The sequence below is a fragment of the Suricata suricatta genome, chromosome 1 (genome assembly GCF_006229205.1).
Source record: "Suricata suricatta isolate VVHF042 chromosome 1, meerkat_22Aug2017_6uvM2_HiC, whole genome shotgun sequence".
In the NCBI taxonomy this organism is placed as follows: Eukaryota; Metazoa; Chordata; class Mammalia; order Carnivora; family Herpestidae; genus Suricata; species Suricata suricatta.
In genome coordinates, this window is record NC_043700.1 from 65536869 (window position 1) to 65554141 (window position 17273).

Genomic DNA, 17273 nt, shown 5'->3' on the forward strand with positions numbered 1-17273 from the left:
GTCATGATCTTACAGTTCATGGGTTCGAGCCCTGCATTGGGCTCTGTGCTGACAGCTCTGAGCCTGGAGTCTGCTTCAGATTCTGTGTCTCCCTTTCTTTCTGCTCCTCCCCCACTCGCACTCTATATCTCTCTCAAAAATGAATAAATGTTAAAAGGAAACCCTTGAGCAGAAGTAAAGTTGCATTGAATCCTTCAAATTTCCTCCTCCCTCAAGGCTGTCCTGGAATCTTGGCATCCTGTTTTACCCTCCCTCACTTTCACTGACTTGTTCACATTGACCAACTCTAAGCCAAGAGATCTTACCTGCTTTTTCCCTTCAGTCTAATATTTTTAATTGTCAAAATCCTACTTGGATAGGCACTGTAGAAAAATAAAGCGGACAGTACTTATGGAATCATTAATGACTAGACCCCTGCTACACCATCGTTGGAGTCACATCAACACCAACAATGGCCTTTAGAAATTAGAGGTCCAAGGCATTAGGGTTTTCCTTCAATGCGTTGTTGATACCTGTTGTGGAACCCAGCAGAACTCATTTCCTATAACAGAAATGAGTCTCAAGTTTTGATTGGCCTTTGTTTTCTTTAATAGGTTTTGTGGAGTTGTTTTTAACAAAGGGCCCTGAACTGAACTGCCACTTCTCTTTTTGTTTTGTTCACAGGGAGTCTTGGAACAGTCTTGGAACTTGGCCCATATGATAGAAAGGATTTTTGATTTAACAACTCAGAACATTTTTACTAATTTTTGCTCAGGGAGAAATGCAGACAGACCCTCACAACTTCGCCCAGTATGCTTAGCATTCACCTGTAGTTCAACAAAACCAGGCAGCCAGTGTTCCAGGTGAAGGGCATTTCATAAATCCAGACAAAGGAGATTGTGTATAGCACATTCTTGGTAAATTTTCACGTTCATCTTCCCCAAATAATGTCTTCTTTGTCTTTTGAATAAAGAATGACTTGGGTAAACACCAATAGTCAGATTTTGGGGAAAAAAACAAGTTTCTGGCAAGTCTCTTTTTTTAAGGCAGCTGTATAACCTTTAATTCACGTGCACACCCACATATCTTTTAAACCTGCTTTCTCACCACTCTGACAGTTAAAATTTTATGTCTTCACTGTTAAGATTTCTCTAGAGAGTACAGTACTGCATCATTTTGACAAACCTGAATGTGAAGAGATGAACGCTCCTCATCTCTGAAACACTTCAGGGTAAGTTGCTTTAACCAGTTTCCTGTTTTCAGAGGCTATTTTTCTGTCATCCCTTCAGATCTATCTAAGTTCATTTAATTCTTTTAACAGCCATATTTTATAGAAACGTGGAATTCTTTTTACAACAGTACTCATAGCCCTGAGCTCTGGAGCCATACTGACTACTTTTATCTCAAGGGCCATATGCACGGAGACTCAGCGAGACCAGTGTTTGGGTGGGACCCGCCCATCCATGCTCAGCCTGAGAGTTACCATTCACCCTACTTTCTTCTTGCTTTCTAGAAATCCCCCTTGCTGGAGGTGCACGGCTTTCCAGCAGAGCGCGACAGAATGTTTTTATGTTATAGTCAGTGCTCAAAATATTTTGCTGAGGGGATGTGAATGGATGTGGAGAAAAACCCAGAATACTAATTGAAAATGAATTATTTCTATCCGCTGAAAGCCCCCTTTGGCAGTTTGAGAACAGCTTTTAAAATAATAGTTTAGAAAATGTATCAGTCAAAAAATTCGATGTGCTAAAGTAGAGATGGTAAATGAAATACAGTAGACGAGACCAGGGGCTGATACACTGCAGTCTGTGGGTGGAAGCTGGTCCCTTGCCTGTTTTGAATGGCCTGTGAGCTGCGAATGCTTTCTCCTATTTTAAATGGTTGAAAAAATCAAAAGAACAATAAAATTTCTGTGACACTTGAAAATGATATGAAATGTAAATTTCAGTGTCAGTAATAAAGTTTTATTGGAACATAGTCAGGTCCATCTGTTGACATACAGTTTTTGACTGCTTTTGTGCTATAGCAGAGTTGCCCACTTGCTGGAGGGAATAGTGATGGAGACTGGATGGCCGTCAAAGCCTAAAATATTTTACTATCTACTTTTGACAGTTTCTGACCACTGGGCTAGAGTATTGTATGACAGTTAGAGTGGTACTACTTAAAAATATTTAATTATAAGAGAAATGCTTGTGGTAAAATACTTAGTAAAATGATTGTAAAGCACTATATATACAAGACAGTCCTAAGTGTTTATTTTCTTTGCCTGTTTGCCTCTTTCCCCTGGTGGAAATGAAAGCCCGTAGAAAATAAATAGAAACTGGCATTAATTAATTAATTAATCTGCAGTTTCTAGAACAATGCTTGGCATACAGTAGATACTCAAGAAAAGAAAACAAATAAAGGCAGTTGAAGGCTGATGGATTGTGTGACTGCATAATGTATATGTGTAATAATAGTTATAGCAAAGGCTTTCCGGGATGTGCATATATGTTAGGCATCAAGTTAAGGACTTTAAATGCATGAGTCCATTTAATCCTAAAAGCCACTTTTAGAAGATGTGTTATTCCCCTCTACCCAATTTTACAGAGGATGAAAGCAAGGCTTAGAGAGGTTGCTTAACTTGTCTAATGTTACAAAGCTAAGAAGTAATGTGACCAGAATTCAAAAGATCTGTTGGATTCCAGAGTCTAGGGTCTAATCATAAGCTATACTTCTTAAATTTCTCAAAACAATTCCCATTTTTTAGGTGAGAAAGAAAGGGATGGGAAAAATACTGGAGGTCAGTATATAAATAATAGAACCAATTACTGGGACAGAAGATTATAGATGATTTTTGTTTTCTTATCCTTACACTTTAATGTTTTTCCACCTTTCCTAAAATGAGTAGATTTGCTTTTGTTTTAAAAATAAGAAACACACGTTTCGAAGGGAAAGGAAAACAGCCCAAAAGGTTAACTGTTCCAGTTGTTTATGTAGATAATTTCTGTGTTTCTCTGTGGGCCTCCTATGACTCACTGAGGAAACTGCTGGCCTGTCTGTCTCCTGTACTGATTTGTGTTGCTGAGCTTCAGTATTAGGTTTCAACTCTCTTTGAGTACTTCCTAACCCTGAGAATCTAGAGTGCTATCTGTGTATAACTTCAGTCTAACGACACTGGTGGCTAGAACTTCTGGTGTTTATCTTTACAAGTCTGAAGTACATGTGTCTTTGAAAACCATGTTGTGTCTTCCACTCATATTTTATTACATTGGTCTCCCACTGCACGATGGACTGCTTTTATGTGGAATTTATTATTATGATATTTTTACATTGGTGTAGTATTTGGGGTATGCTCATTTAAAATTGTATTTATTTTCTATCTTAGAAGATGATTGGGGCCTAGCAGCTCCCAAATCATTTAGGAAAGTTGAAGGAAATAAAAAGGGGAGATTGATGTTACAAATGAAATTCTTTAGTTTGGATCTATGTTCTTTCTCTATTTTTTAAAAATTGTGTGTCAACGACTATGACATAATTTCCAAAGTCTAAAGGACTTCTATACCCAGGTCTAAATTGCAAGGCTAAATGGAGGAAGACTTTATTTTTTTTTTTTAACAAAACTGGAATGTAGGTTATCAGAATGATTAAGTGGATGCTGCTAACATTACTGAGGTCATTGTAATAGCAAATTTAAGAGATACTGCAGGAGATGATAGTTTCCAATAGTAAAGACCACACAGGCATAAGAACTGTACAAGAAGGCAAACAAGCAAGATGGCAAAATAAGTGCCTTTAACAAAAAGGAATACAGTTGTAGAATGAGTGTCTCTCAGGTTCTGTGAAAGAGCTTTTGTAAACCTGTGATGTATCTTAGACATTCCAGTCATAATTTCAGAGGCTTGTCTTGTCCAGGCCTGTTAAGAATGAGTTAAGTGGGCTTTTCCAGGTTCTTTATGACTTATGACTTATTTTTTCCCCCAAGAACATCATTCTGACTTTTAAGTTACAAGTAAAGCAACTTAACATCATCTCTCAATGACTTTATTTGGCAGAAATGGGGGCTTGAAAGTGATGTTATTGGTTTTGAGCCTGAAGTGTCATTTGATGGACCATTGTGGTCTTTTCTGTTTATGATGACTTCACTCAGGCTCATCATTCTTTATACAGTTCAGCAGTGAAATTTCTAAACTATCAAGAATCAGACAAAAGCAATTAGGATGACATATTTTTTGAATATATCATCTATGCACATGCAGATGAAGAAATGACATTTGCTTAAATGCATTTTGTGAGGGTATGTGTGAGAATAAATGTCCATAATGAAGAGTGCTGTTTCCATCAGAAAAGAAAAAATGTTTCCATCTTGCTCCTTTTTTGTGTCATTGGAGAGTATAGTGACTGATGTGAACCAAACAATTTCACTTTTACATTTGCGACTTCTAAAAATTCTTTTTCTGTGACCTCAGAAAATCAGACAGTTGTTATTACAAATAGCAGCTCCACTCAGACATTGGGTAGACAATTATAAATGCCAGGATTCTTTCCTTTTTCGTGGTAGCTGCTTTTAGATGTGGATTAAAGCCCCATTAACCAGAGGATGTTGTTATCGGTGGTTACTGGCTTCTTCCTGGGCCACATCTATAAAGGGTCTTATTTCAAAAATCTTCCCATTCATTGTCCAGCAAGGACCATGAAATATCATCTAATCAAACTATTGCTTTTGGCAGGGGAGAGATTGAAGCGATGAGTGGCTGTCTGAAGGCACATACTGAGTTAATATGCTAACATGCGCTTGTTTTTTGGATTCTGTAGATGGCCGCCCATGTCCTGTCATTCTCTGGGACTCATCTTTATCTCCAACAAGTAATGAGACTCACTCTTCTGTTAAGCTCACCTGGGGAACTTACCAACAGTCATTGAAACAGAAGTGCTGGCAGAATGGCCGAGTACCCAAACCTGAATGGGGTTGTACTGAAGTACATCACCATGAGTGGTCCAAGCTGGCACTCTTTGATTTTTTGTTACAGGTAAGTTTATCAAATCATGTGAGTGGTTATCTAGGGCTGACACTGAGTTATATAAATCTGACACTAAGAAATTTTCTATAACTTGAGCTTTCATGAAGACAAAGTTTAAGTTCTACAGTGCTTTATTTGGCACGTATAATACCACATTACACAATTTTGTATTCTTTTGGGAAATATTCAGAAATGGCCCTCAGTTCTTTTATTAGTTTCTGAAGGAATAATTCTTCAGTTCCTCAGTTCTGCAATAATCATAGAACCAGTTTATTGAGGAAACCCATGAACAACTCTTCAAGGTGAATGGTCTTTGCCTATTTGTGAAGTGGATAAACTGATGTTTGACGAGGTTAAGGAACTCACCCAAGTTCTTACAACTCATGGAGTCTAGCTGGAGCTGGGGTTCCCTGGGATCTGTGGATGGTACAAGTTTGTCTTCTTTCCGCACTGTAGTTCCATCATTCTACATTGTGTTTCACTGGTCACTTGGCCATGTAGCTTATAGCCACCATTTCTCTTGTTTTCTTTCCAGTAATTTTTTTTTACAAGTATTTAATTAAGATTGGATACTGGAGAATAATAAATATTGACCATCTACATAACTGAATGACTCAGAATGGTACAAGTTTTTTATAACTCTTATCTCCTTTGGATAAACATCTCATTACTCTTGATCTCTTCATTCTGATTACTGCTTTTCCCTTCCTCCATTTTATAAAAACTGTTGGGCTGCTGTTGTTGCATTGTTAAGTAGTATTTTAAGGAAATTCAGGACTGTCTTAGGACATTTTCAGAACATTTTCCTTTTGTTTTATTTTTTTAAATTAAAAAAAAGTTTTTATTTATTTTTGAGAGAGAGAGGTAGTGGGGGAGGGCCAGAGAATGAGGGAGACACATACTCCAAAGCAGGCTCCAGGCTCCAAGCTGGCAGCACAGAGGCCAATGTGGGGCCCGAAACCATAACCTTGAAATCATGACCTGAGCCAAAGTCAGATGCTTAACTGACTGAGTCACCCAGGTGCCCCTCTCCTTTTGTTAATTGTGTGTGTATGTGAGTGATTTGGGGAAGGAGCTAGAAAGGGGTAAAATTGTAAGAAGCAAACCAGTTTAGGGCCGAGTCACTGTCTAGGGCTTTGGAACTTTCAAGAAGAGGATGATATATGGTGTCAGTTCTGCAAAGCCACCAGTGTGAACTGAGCTGGAGACCAGGCCATTTGGCAAGGAGGCAGTCAAGTTGCCAAAAACTGTTAACGAGTCCAGCTGTGAGGCTCAGACTGATTTTAAGTGTAATATATGCATTATCTCATTATTCTATTTAATTTACATACTAACTCTATGAGATAGGCATCTTTTCTCCATTTTATAGCTGAGTAAAAGGAAACTGAAGCATAAAGAGGTTATTATCAAGAACTGCGGAAAATCTGAGATCTTACCTTTCTTGAAAGCTAACAAATTAGCCAGCTACCTGTTCATAGACTCTAGCAGACAAAAGATTCCTGGGTCAGAGATAGACAAATAACTTCATTACTTATGATATAGAAAATGGTATGAGCTTCATGTTCCTTTGCCCCTCAAGTTCCATTGGGGTGGCCCTGGTGAATGCTGCATAGAATGGGTTTGGGTCACTACAGAGGAATGCTAGGCTTAGGAAACTCCCAATCTTGTAAGAGGCTACTAGCAAACCTGCCCAACATTGCCCTGGAAGGAGACATTATCTGGATCAGGAGACAAATCAGATCTGCTTTCCACGTCAGAGGGAGATACTCTTTGTATCTTCCAAGGCTATTTGCTCTACTAACATCCTTGAAGAAACAGTGTGGAGCAAAACCTGGAAGATTGCATTGGAGAGTTGTTTCTCAAGAGTTACTTAACATTGTTTGGTATTACATAGCTAGTAAGTTCCCAAATAGAGGTGTCAGCAGATTTGGCTAGATTCTATATTTTTAACCATTACTATATAACAACTGCTAGGTTATCCTTGGGTTAATGAAGGGAGTCGATGTGATAATATGTATTAGCAATAAAATGAAGAATGAGTGAAGAATTCTAGGGCTAAGTTGGTAAAGGTATTTACATGAGGCAGGTGTTTGGGGAGTGGTCAATATAGATGCTAAAGTTCCTGAGGGTGATGACTAGGGGCAGGATAGAGAGGAAATGCATGAGCTTGGAAGTGAAGTCTATGAGAAAGAAATGACCTTGAGGTTTGTAGCTGAGTCACATTAAGAGCTAACTTACACTGAATAAAGGGCAAACTCTTTAGAAGTTGTCTCTCGTGATATTCATTTTAATTCTGGAATCTTCAACTATATCTCAGCACTACCTTCCGTCCTTGTCATTCTCCTTTCTATTGCGAAAAACTACAACTATTGTTCAACCAATAATGATGTGTTTATGCAATACCTACTGTGCATTATACTGTAGAAAATGGACACAGATGCAGCAAAGTAGTAAAGATGATTTATCCCTCCTGCCCTAACCCTGTTGTTTTTTAAATCATTCAGGAAAGAATAGTATATGAAACAAAGATAGGTACATATAAGAATGGCTGGATGAAATTATATAATATTTCTTACTGGTATAAGGTTAAACAAGGGAGAGCATTTTGCCATAAAATAGTAAAGAAGGGAGAGTTTGAGTAAGATTGTAGGCTGTAAATGATAAAGTGGATAAACACAAATGTGGGGAAGTTATGGGATCAATAATGTTCATAGGATATTTAGGGTGTCCTAATGTACCATTTCTCTGAAACAGAGTCATTTAGAGGAGTCGTGATGCTCCCTGCCTATAAGAGATATCATAGATCATCGAGGAAGAGAGCTTTTTTTTTTTTCACAAGAGGTGTGTTCACATTGTCATGCTCTCTTCATTACCGTGACAGAGTGAGGGTGAATTCCAACTGAGCCATAGTCTCCAGAGTGTGTCAACAGCTTCTGTCATCATGTCCATTGTCTGTGGTCTTTAGGTCTTTAGGTCTTAGTATGAATCTAGGCACATCACTATTATAGGTTTTCAACAAAGATAAGTATTTTAAATCCTTAAACTAATACTATTAAGAATCTAACAATTCTATAACACTTTCTATGTGCTTGGCACTGTTCCAAGCATTGTATCCTAAGCACTAAGATATTAACTTATTTAAGCCTCCTAACAATTCTATGATATTATTATTATTCATTCTTTAGAATATGAATTAAGTAATTTGGCTTGAGTCACATCTCTGGTATCCAATAGAATTTGGAGTCCAATTCATGAGTTCTGGCTTAAGAGGCAAACTTCTAAGCAAAACTTCCTTCCATTCATTTTATAGGCTAATGGTTCTATCATCTTCCAATTTCCTAAGCCATGAATTTGTGAGTCATTTATGTGCCTCGTGATACTTATCCTCACATACGCACAGTGACCAAATGCTCGATATCTTCTCAATCCATCTTCTTTTAGGTATGGCTTGTGCTCCTATCTTAGTTCAGGCTTTGCCAATTATTACCTGGATGACTCCCTCCAGTACACTCAAACTGAATGAGGCAAGATCACATTTGGCTTGAGATATTGAGCATCAGGCTGCTGCCACCACTGCAGAAACTGATTCTATTGGCAGGTCAGTTCTATTAGTAGTCTACCTTCTTGCTCCTTCTCTCTGGGGGAGGTGGAGGGAGGTCTCTTTCGCATTCTTGATAATCCATGAGGCTGTGATATCTGCAAGACTTTACTGGAACCCATTCAAATTATAATACCAAGATTGGAGTTTCCAATTTTGTCTCTGGCTAAAGCACTGAAACTTGAAAGTCAGAAGTTAATTTGATTGTTAAGAGTTAACTGGTTAGTATCTAAAAGAGCATATCAAATTATGCATATGAGGATGGCATCTGTGAGAATCGACTTATATTTTTTTATCCATCAAATATTTACTTCCCACAGTGCAACAGACACAAGGCTAATTTCCTATAGGTGCTGTAGCATTTTATTATTTTACCAGTAAGGTATGAGAGGATCTCTTTCCCTCTCTCTTGCCAACCTTGGGAAGGGGAAAACTGATTGATATTTTTACTGATTTAATGGAGGGTAAAAAGGTCTTTGTTATATATCAGTTTTTTCATTATAAGTGAGATTAAAGAGATCATATTTTTAAATAGTAGTTATAGTTCATTTTTTGTGAGTTGCCTGTTTAAATCATTACCCTCTTTATTGCATTCCATAGCTTTTTCTTATTGATTTTTAAGATATTTTGTATATCACAAAAATTAACCTTTATCAAGCCTGTATATCTCAAATAACTTTTTTACTTTGTTGTTTTTCATTTGAGTAATACCACTTATAGATATCCCTCCAGAGAAATTTTACATTTTTTAATAATATGTTTAAAACTATTTTATGTTTATTTTTGAGAGAGAGGGAGAGAGAGAGTAGGGAAGGGGCAGAGAGAGAAGGAGACACAGAATTCGAAGCAGGCTGCAGACTCAACTCAGAACTGTCAGCCCAGAGCCCAACATGGGGCTCGAACTCATGAACTGCAAAATCATGACCTGAGCTGAAGTTGGACATTTAACCTACTGAGTCACCCAGGTGCCCCTAGTAATTTATCTTAATTGATCTTTTTACTTCCTGTATTTAGCATCATACAGTGTTTACAGAGAAGTGTTTATTGAAAATGTTTGCCAAAAAAAAAAATGCTGGACAAATAAATGAATAAATGAACATACATAGACCATTTTTCATGAGTACCATAAAAGTTATCTTTTATACAATAATCCTCATCAATTTTCCAGGTGGCTGTGAATAATAATAATGTTACATTCACAAAGTCAAATATATGCCTCGTTTAAATGGTGGTTGGGAATGTGTTGGGAGTGTAGTGGGTGGATTTCGTTAACAGTCTTAGGAAAGTTCTTCCTGAAGCAAACGAAAATCACTTGTTCTATGATGCTACAGCAAGACAAGAGAGTACAGAACCCAGTTGTGAATTTTCTGTACACAACATTCTTTTTGTTTTACCCAATTAACAAATCTACATTCATAAAGGCCATGCCATTTTACTGGGTCTGTAAAATGTGATGGAGGCACAAGTAACCTTTTATTCTTGAAGCGTGGGGGTATGAACTACATAGACAAAAATTTACCTCTGTTGGGATGACAAAGGGTAGTATTCTAAAGAGCATTTGAATTTTTAATATTGGGAAATTTCTATCAAAAGTTCATATAAAATAAGAGGACAAGATTTAGGATATGGAAAACTTGCTTTTTGGGCTCAGAAATAGTCTGTATAATGATTAGAAACTGAGATTATGGAGCCAGACTTGTAAATTTCAAGCCCAATTACCAATATGAATTTCTCAACATTGAGAAGTTACTTAATCTCTCTCTGCCTTGGTTTTCTCAGGAATAATTATATTGTGTATGTAGAGGGCCTTTGAGAGAATTCGATATTTTTATACACATGAAGGGTTTAGAATAATGCTTGGTACATAATAGGTTCAGTGGGTATACATATTAAGAAATTGATCTTCCAGAAATAATAGCAGAGGCTGATACCAATGTAAGAATTAAAGTATTTTATCTGGGGCCCCTGGGTGGCTCAGTTGGTTACATGTCCCACTTTGGCTTAGGTCATGATCTCATGGTTCATGGGTTCGAGCCCCACATCAGGCTCTGTGCTGACAGCTCGGAGCCTGCAGCCTGCTTCAGATTCTGTGTCTCCCTCTCTCTGCCTCTCTCTGTTTCTCAAAAATAAATAAATGTTAAAAAACCTTAAAAAAAGAATTAAAGTATTTTATCATTATTTTTATTCATTAAATTATAAGTCATTCCCAAATCATTAAATTTTTTTCTACTCTTATGGACTTCCATACTTATAGATTTTTAAAATAATTTTTTTATGTTTATTATTGATACAGAAACAGCCCATGAGTGGGGGAGGGGCAGAGAAAGAGGAAGACACAGAATCCAAAGCAGGCTCCAGGCTCTGAGCTATCAGCACAGAGCCCGACACAGGGCTCAAACCCACGAATGTGAGATCGTGACCTGAGCAGGTCAGTCACTCAACCGACTGAGCCACCCAAGTGACCCTATTATAGATCTTAGTCTATTAAGTTTTATTATTTTTGACTAGTCTGTCTTTTTTAATAAGCTGTGAATTTCTAATGGGCAAGTCTCTGTCTTATCCAATTCTGTAATCTTCCAATTAATAGTGGAGTATCTGAAAATGTCACACTCAGGGTGTTATTTTTTTGATCAAAGAAAACTACCTAGTTACATTAAAGTATTAAATCAAAAGTGTCAAAGATTTTAAAAGTGAAAGAAATAAAAGTATAATCACAATAAAGTAAGGTTTAGAAAATAAAAAATCAAATGAATAGAAAATATTTAATATTTTTACTATTTAATGAAGTTCTTCCTGTACTTATATTTTCTAAGAATAACTATTAATTTGATGAGAAATTAAGGAATGTTTACACAGAGGAGGACTAACAGAGATATGTTTGGGGAGATGATTGCTTCCGCCTTCAGTGAAATAAGTCACACATATTTCTTTGCACCTGGACTTGCAGACTTTTTTGGGCCCTTTTCTGTTCTAGACAATTGTCAGGCTTAGTGTTGGTGATAAGCTGGATGAGACCGTGTCCCTGACCTCAATAGTATAGACCGATAATCATAACAAACTGTATCAGGCATCATAGTTGCGTTAAGTTTAACATTCCTTAGAAATAAATAAGATGCTATTACTTCTTACAGATTAGTAGAGAATGTGGCTGAAAAAACATGACATTTAATCTAGAAACAAAATCTTGCAGAAATCAGGTGAGTATAGGAGATAGGAAGAGAGTTTCAGAGAGCGGGATTCTTTTTTAAAATTTTTTTAAATGTTTTATTTATTTTTGAGAGAGAGAGAGACAGCGTGAGCAGGGGAGGGGCAGAGAGAGAGGGAGGCACAGAATCTGCAGCAGGCTCCAGGCTCTGAGCTAGCTGTCAGCACAGAGCCCGATGCGGGACTTGAACCCACCACCCGTGAGATCATGACCTGAGCCGAAGTCGGACGCTCAACCCACTGAGCCACCCAGGCGCCCCCAGAGGGATTCTAACAAAGGGCTAAAAGAGTGAAAAATTTCAGAGTGAGAAAAATTATGTTCATGGAAACTTCCTGTTTCAGTAGGTCGTTTTCTTCCAGGTGGCTGTGAATAATAATGTTACCTTCACAAATTCAACAAACAACAACAATATGAACGGAAGGCCTTATCCAGCACCACCCCACCCCCAGCGTCTTTTATCAGTTAGCTTTCTTACCTCTTACCTGGCTTCTAATGATTTAGGTCCTGAATATAATACATTAGATTCATAGGCGTTAACCTTTGACATGTCACCTTCCACTCTTTTTTTAATGCATCATTTCTTTTCACTTAATGATGTGATAATAGTAAAAGTAAAAATTCCAAACAACTATCATCTAAGCAGGAGAAATATAAGTTTTCACTAAAAGAATATTTGTTGCTGTAGGAATATCCAAATTCTAGGCAAAGAAAGGTTCCAATTGGAGCCTCCATGATAGATGAGGGTCTTCCAAACATCCCTACTACTCAGTGATCAAGGATCTTGCCTCTGACTTTTAGAGATCACTCACAGACAGGTGCTCTGACAACAAGAGACATACCAATCCAGGTCTTAGACACTGGGATTTCTAAGTTTGGGTCAGTTCTGCTGTTTTGCAGAAGTCGCATACTGCCAATATACATAGCCTGTAGCCTTCTATTTATTGGTAAGTCCAAGCAAGCAATTAATATAGTTTTTTGTTCACTTGCTAGCAGACAATGAGAGATGATGTAAGTAAGACTATGTTGTCTTCAAGTAGTGGTGAAAGTCTGGGCTTAGCTTTGGCAATAGTGGTTGGCATGCTGTTTTGGCAGGGACCTAGGGAGCAACGATGGCCAAGGACCAAAGGGCTTAGAAAATATATGTTACTATTTTTTATTCTTTATTGAAAAATCTTCACAATTTCTTTTTATGACGAGAATCACAGTTGTTCACTTGATTACAGAGAATATCTAAGGTAAAGGACATGGGAGTGTGTTATTCTAGGCATTAAAAATGACCAACTCTAACTTGGAAGTTGTGGGTGTGCTAAGAACTGAAACATTATGGTTCCTGAAGAATTTTAATTGTATAAAGCTAAGTATGCCCATTGTTATAAGTGAAATTCAAATGTCTGACTTTGACATAGTTTCTACTATATACCTGTTTATGCATTGTCACTAGGAGAAATTATTTCCAATATTATTGATACTATACCAATAGCATCATTTTATTTGATGCTTTATTTGATCACAGGGATCATTTTATTTAAAGGCCTCAGACGACTCACCAAATTATTTTGTGACCTTTTATTTTTATTCTTCCAAGTACTGCTTATCATACATGAGCAAATTGGACACAAAAGTTGGTCTTTACTGAACATCTATCATGTCTATATTGCTTTAAATGTTCAGATATATAGAGACAGGGGAAGTGATGTAAAAGAAGCATACAGATTTGCTCTTGTATCAAAGAACATAGAGATTTTTGAAGAGAAAAGGATATAGATGAAATGGCTAAACCACGCCAAGAACGTATTTTCATTAAGGAAAGGTTTTGGCTATCTTAATAATTAAGGAGGTTAGACTTAGATATCTTTATTCAATTTTTTTATTATACAACTTTCGATGAGTTTTAAATAAGTCATCACAATTGGAGGGAGCACAAAGAACATCATTTAATGCAAATGTAGCTAAACAGTGCTTCACTTTAAATAGCAAATGGTCACGTCAGCTTCTCCACTTTGATGTCTAGAAGCAAATTTGTCACCTCTTGCCCTGAAAATTGGCCCTCTTGACTTACCTGTTTCTATTCATAATATTTGTATTTTTAAAATCAGGCAGGTCAGAAATTCTTGAGTCATTTTTGAGTCTTCCTTTGCTTTGTGCCTCATATTTGAATAGCAGTGAAGTTTGATGGTTCCTCAAAATCACTCCAATTATGGTTTCCTTTTTATCTCTATTAATGCTTTCTAATCAGACTCTTATCAGAGAGGTCCAGATGTTGCATCAGACTTCCAGCTCATCTCCTTGTCTCCATCTTCCCCAACTGCGATTTGCTATGCAAACCATTGCTGAGTTTATTTTTCCTACTTTCTTTTAATTGTATTAATTGCTTCTAGAAAAAAAAACCTCAGAAGACTTCCATTGGATTGGAAAATGAATTTTAAGTGCTTTGGTGCCTTAGTGGAGAAATTAAAACATACACAAAAAGAAATGAACCCTCGGGTACCTGTCATCCAAATTCAACAATTAATCAACTCATAACCAGACTTGTTTTTTTCCATATCCCAGTCTACTTCCCCTGTCCACATTAATTTGGAGCAAATCCCAGGCATTATAGTCTTGCATCTGTAAATATTTTAGTATGTATCACTAGAAAATAAAACACCCAAAAGAAAAGTTAGCAATAATGCCAGTCACACATATCCAGTCAATGTTTAAGTTTTTGTCTTATAAATGTTTTATTTATTTGTTTGTTTGCTTGTGTATTTATTATTTCAGGTTGTTTGATTGAATTAGGATTCAAATAAAGCTTTTACTTTGTGCTCAGTTGATATGTCTTTTAATCTATAGATTCCACCTCTACCTCTTCCTTCACCGCCCCGCCTCCCATGCGTCTACTTATTGAAGAAAGCAAATGTCTTGTGTTCTGCAAGTTCTGGATTCTGGAGTTTGCTGGTTACACTTCTGTGGTGTCCTGACTTGTCCTCCTGTCACCTATATCCCATATACATTGGCATGGAGTTTACAAACTTGATCATGTTTAGATTTCACTTATTTTCTCACGAGTTCTTAATAGACAGTTATGTATTCTCCTACTGGGAGAGATAATGTCTGGTAAGTCTTTCTTTTCTGCACCAGAAGCAGCTGTTGATGCTCAATGTTGATCCATCAATTCACTAGGCATTGAGAAACAGAGATATTCTAATTCTCTCATCACTTCTTTATTAGTAATTACTCTAAGGAGTAATTTCCGTTCATCTTTTATCTAGCTATAGTTGGTATAGTTTACATAATACCTGGTTGTCTAGTGGTACAATTTATGTAGAAAAATATTAACACCATGTTTAAGAAAAGTTCATGGGTTTGAGCCCTACATTGTGCTCTGTGCTGACAGTGCTGAGCCTGATTGGGATTCTCTCTCTCCCTCTCTCTCTTTCTGCCTCTCTCAAAATCAATAAATAAACTTAATAATAATAATAATAATAATAATAAAAGAAACACCATGACTTGACCTCCTGATTTCCTTTCCATTCTTATCTGCCTGTAGTTAGCAAACACGTTAGGAAGTATGTGGTTGTTAACTGCAGGGTTGCGTGGGCATGCATCTGTGTTATAGTTTGGTTTATTTACTGTCTGTTGGACCCACCCCCCCAATACTTTACTCACCACTGTGCCATTTCTTCTGCTCTATCAACTAATATGTAGCCTGCCTGTCAAACTCCAATCAAATCACTTCTTTGCAAAGTCTTCTGGAACTAACTCAATAGTATTAAGCTCCTTCTTTCCTCTGAATGTCTAATATCATTCTAAAAAATTTCCACAAGTTTTTTGCAAATTAAATTAATAGGGCAACAACATAGACTAGTATTGATGTAAAACAGAGGTGAAACAATAATACTGATGTAAAGCTGGCTTCACATGCCAGCATCTTTAATCTTGGGCAAGTGTGTATTCTCTGAGCTTTGCTTTCTTTATTACTTAAATGGAGGATGGCTTAACTTTAGTTGGAGACTGATGTGAAATGAAATGCTTATCACATGAAAATGCTTATCCTGGTACCTGCCTGCCTATGATCTGAATGTCTGTGTCTCACCAAAATTCATATGTTGAATCTTAGCCCCCATGGTGATGATATTAGGAGATGGGGCCTTTGGGAGGTGAGTAGGTCATGAGGGCAGAGCTCTGTGAGTGGGATTTGTACCCTTGGAAAAGAGGCCTGACTGAACTCCCTGGTCTCTTCTACCAGGGGAGGACAGAGTGAGGTTGCGATTGGGAAGAGGACCTTTACCCAAAACAGACAATGTTGGCACCCTGTTGTCACACTTCAGCCTCTAGAACGATGAGAAATCAGTGTTTATGAACCACCCAGACTCTGGTATTTTGGTGAGACAGTGCACATGGACTAAGGCACAAGAAGATAGCAAGTACTCAATAGATCAGCATGGATATCATCTAGAATCAGCCAGTTTATAAGAATTTGAATGTATCTATGTACACATAGCTATGGTTTCCTGAATCTCCAAATACTGCAAGTTTTTAGTAGTAGGGATCATGTAGGTTTTTCTGTGAATTGTCTGCAATAAACAGCTGCTCATTATAGCATTTGATGCTGTAGGAAACCATGAGATCATATAAGGTTGTTTACATGGACCTCAGGTCAAGTTGGGGTAAAAGGCTTTCGTTTTTGCACCAGTGGGGGAACATCAGAGAAAACCTCTTTACATGTTTGTTAACTGAAAGGTTCTCAGCCTACAGAACCTGGGAAGCTGGTTGAGATTATATTCTGAGATTGTGTTCCTCAGTGTCTCCATTCCCTTTGTTGAGACAGTGAAAGCAAAGCAAAGAACCTCAAAGAACGAAGACTAACATAACAAATACAATGTTTCCACCTTGTAGGATTACCCTGTCAACTTTTTTTTGCATATTTTCTTTTATAATTTACCTTAGAAATGTAAACACATTAAAAATAACTTAAAGTCCCCTTTGACCATGTCTTCAAGTCCCCCTCCTGCACTCTTTCCAAATAGATGATGGCTGTCATGAGACGAGTATGCATTTTTTTCAGCCAATTGATAAAGAATTTTACATGTATACTAAGTGGATATTTGTATGTCTTAAAAAACTAAGATACTTTAAATGGAGTTGACCACATATTACTCCTATACTTTTAAAAATTAGAGAGAGGCAGGGTTTAGGCTGTGGTTTTATGATGCCAGTGAAAAGGATGTTGTGGGAGGTGGGTATTAGGAAAGTTCTATTCCTGAGAACATCGATCTACAGGTCAGAAGCCAAGACATATTCCCTAGATTAAAACAGCATCTTAATGTAGCAAATACCTTAAGGCACTTATTTATTGCCTTTGGCCACTTTAGCATCATAGGAAAGGCTTTCATAGCTTCGAAGGTGTTTTATGTAAATAGTTTGCTTTATAACCATTTGTTCTTTTTCCTGTTTGCATTGCATAGTACTTTTTTTTACTTTATAAACAAAACCTAGGAATTATAAGTAT

At 37.2% G+C, this 17273-nt stretch overlaps 1 protein-coding gene across 1 annotated transcript in view; it reads left to right on the forward strand.

Moving 5' to 3' along the window:
• GASK1B (golgi associated kinase 1B) overlaps positions 1–17273 on the forward strand; it is a 46786-nt gene that overhangs the window by 12854 nt on the left and 16659 nt on the right. Inside the window, exon 3 of the mRNA XM_029950724.1 lies at positions 4774–4988. Coding sequence (XP_029806584.1) covers positions 4774–4988 — 215 coding nt within the window. The remainder of the gene's footprint in view (positions 1–4773; positions 4989–17273) is intronic.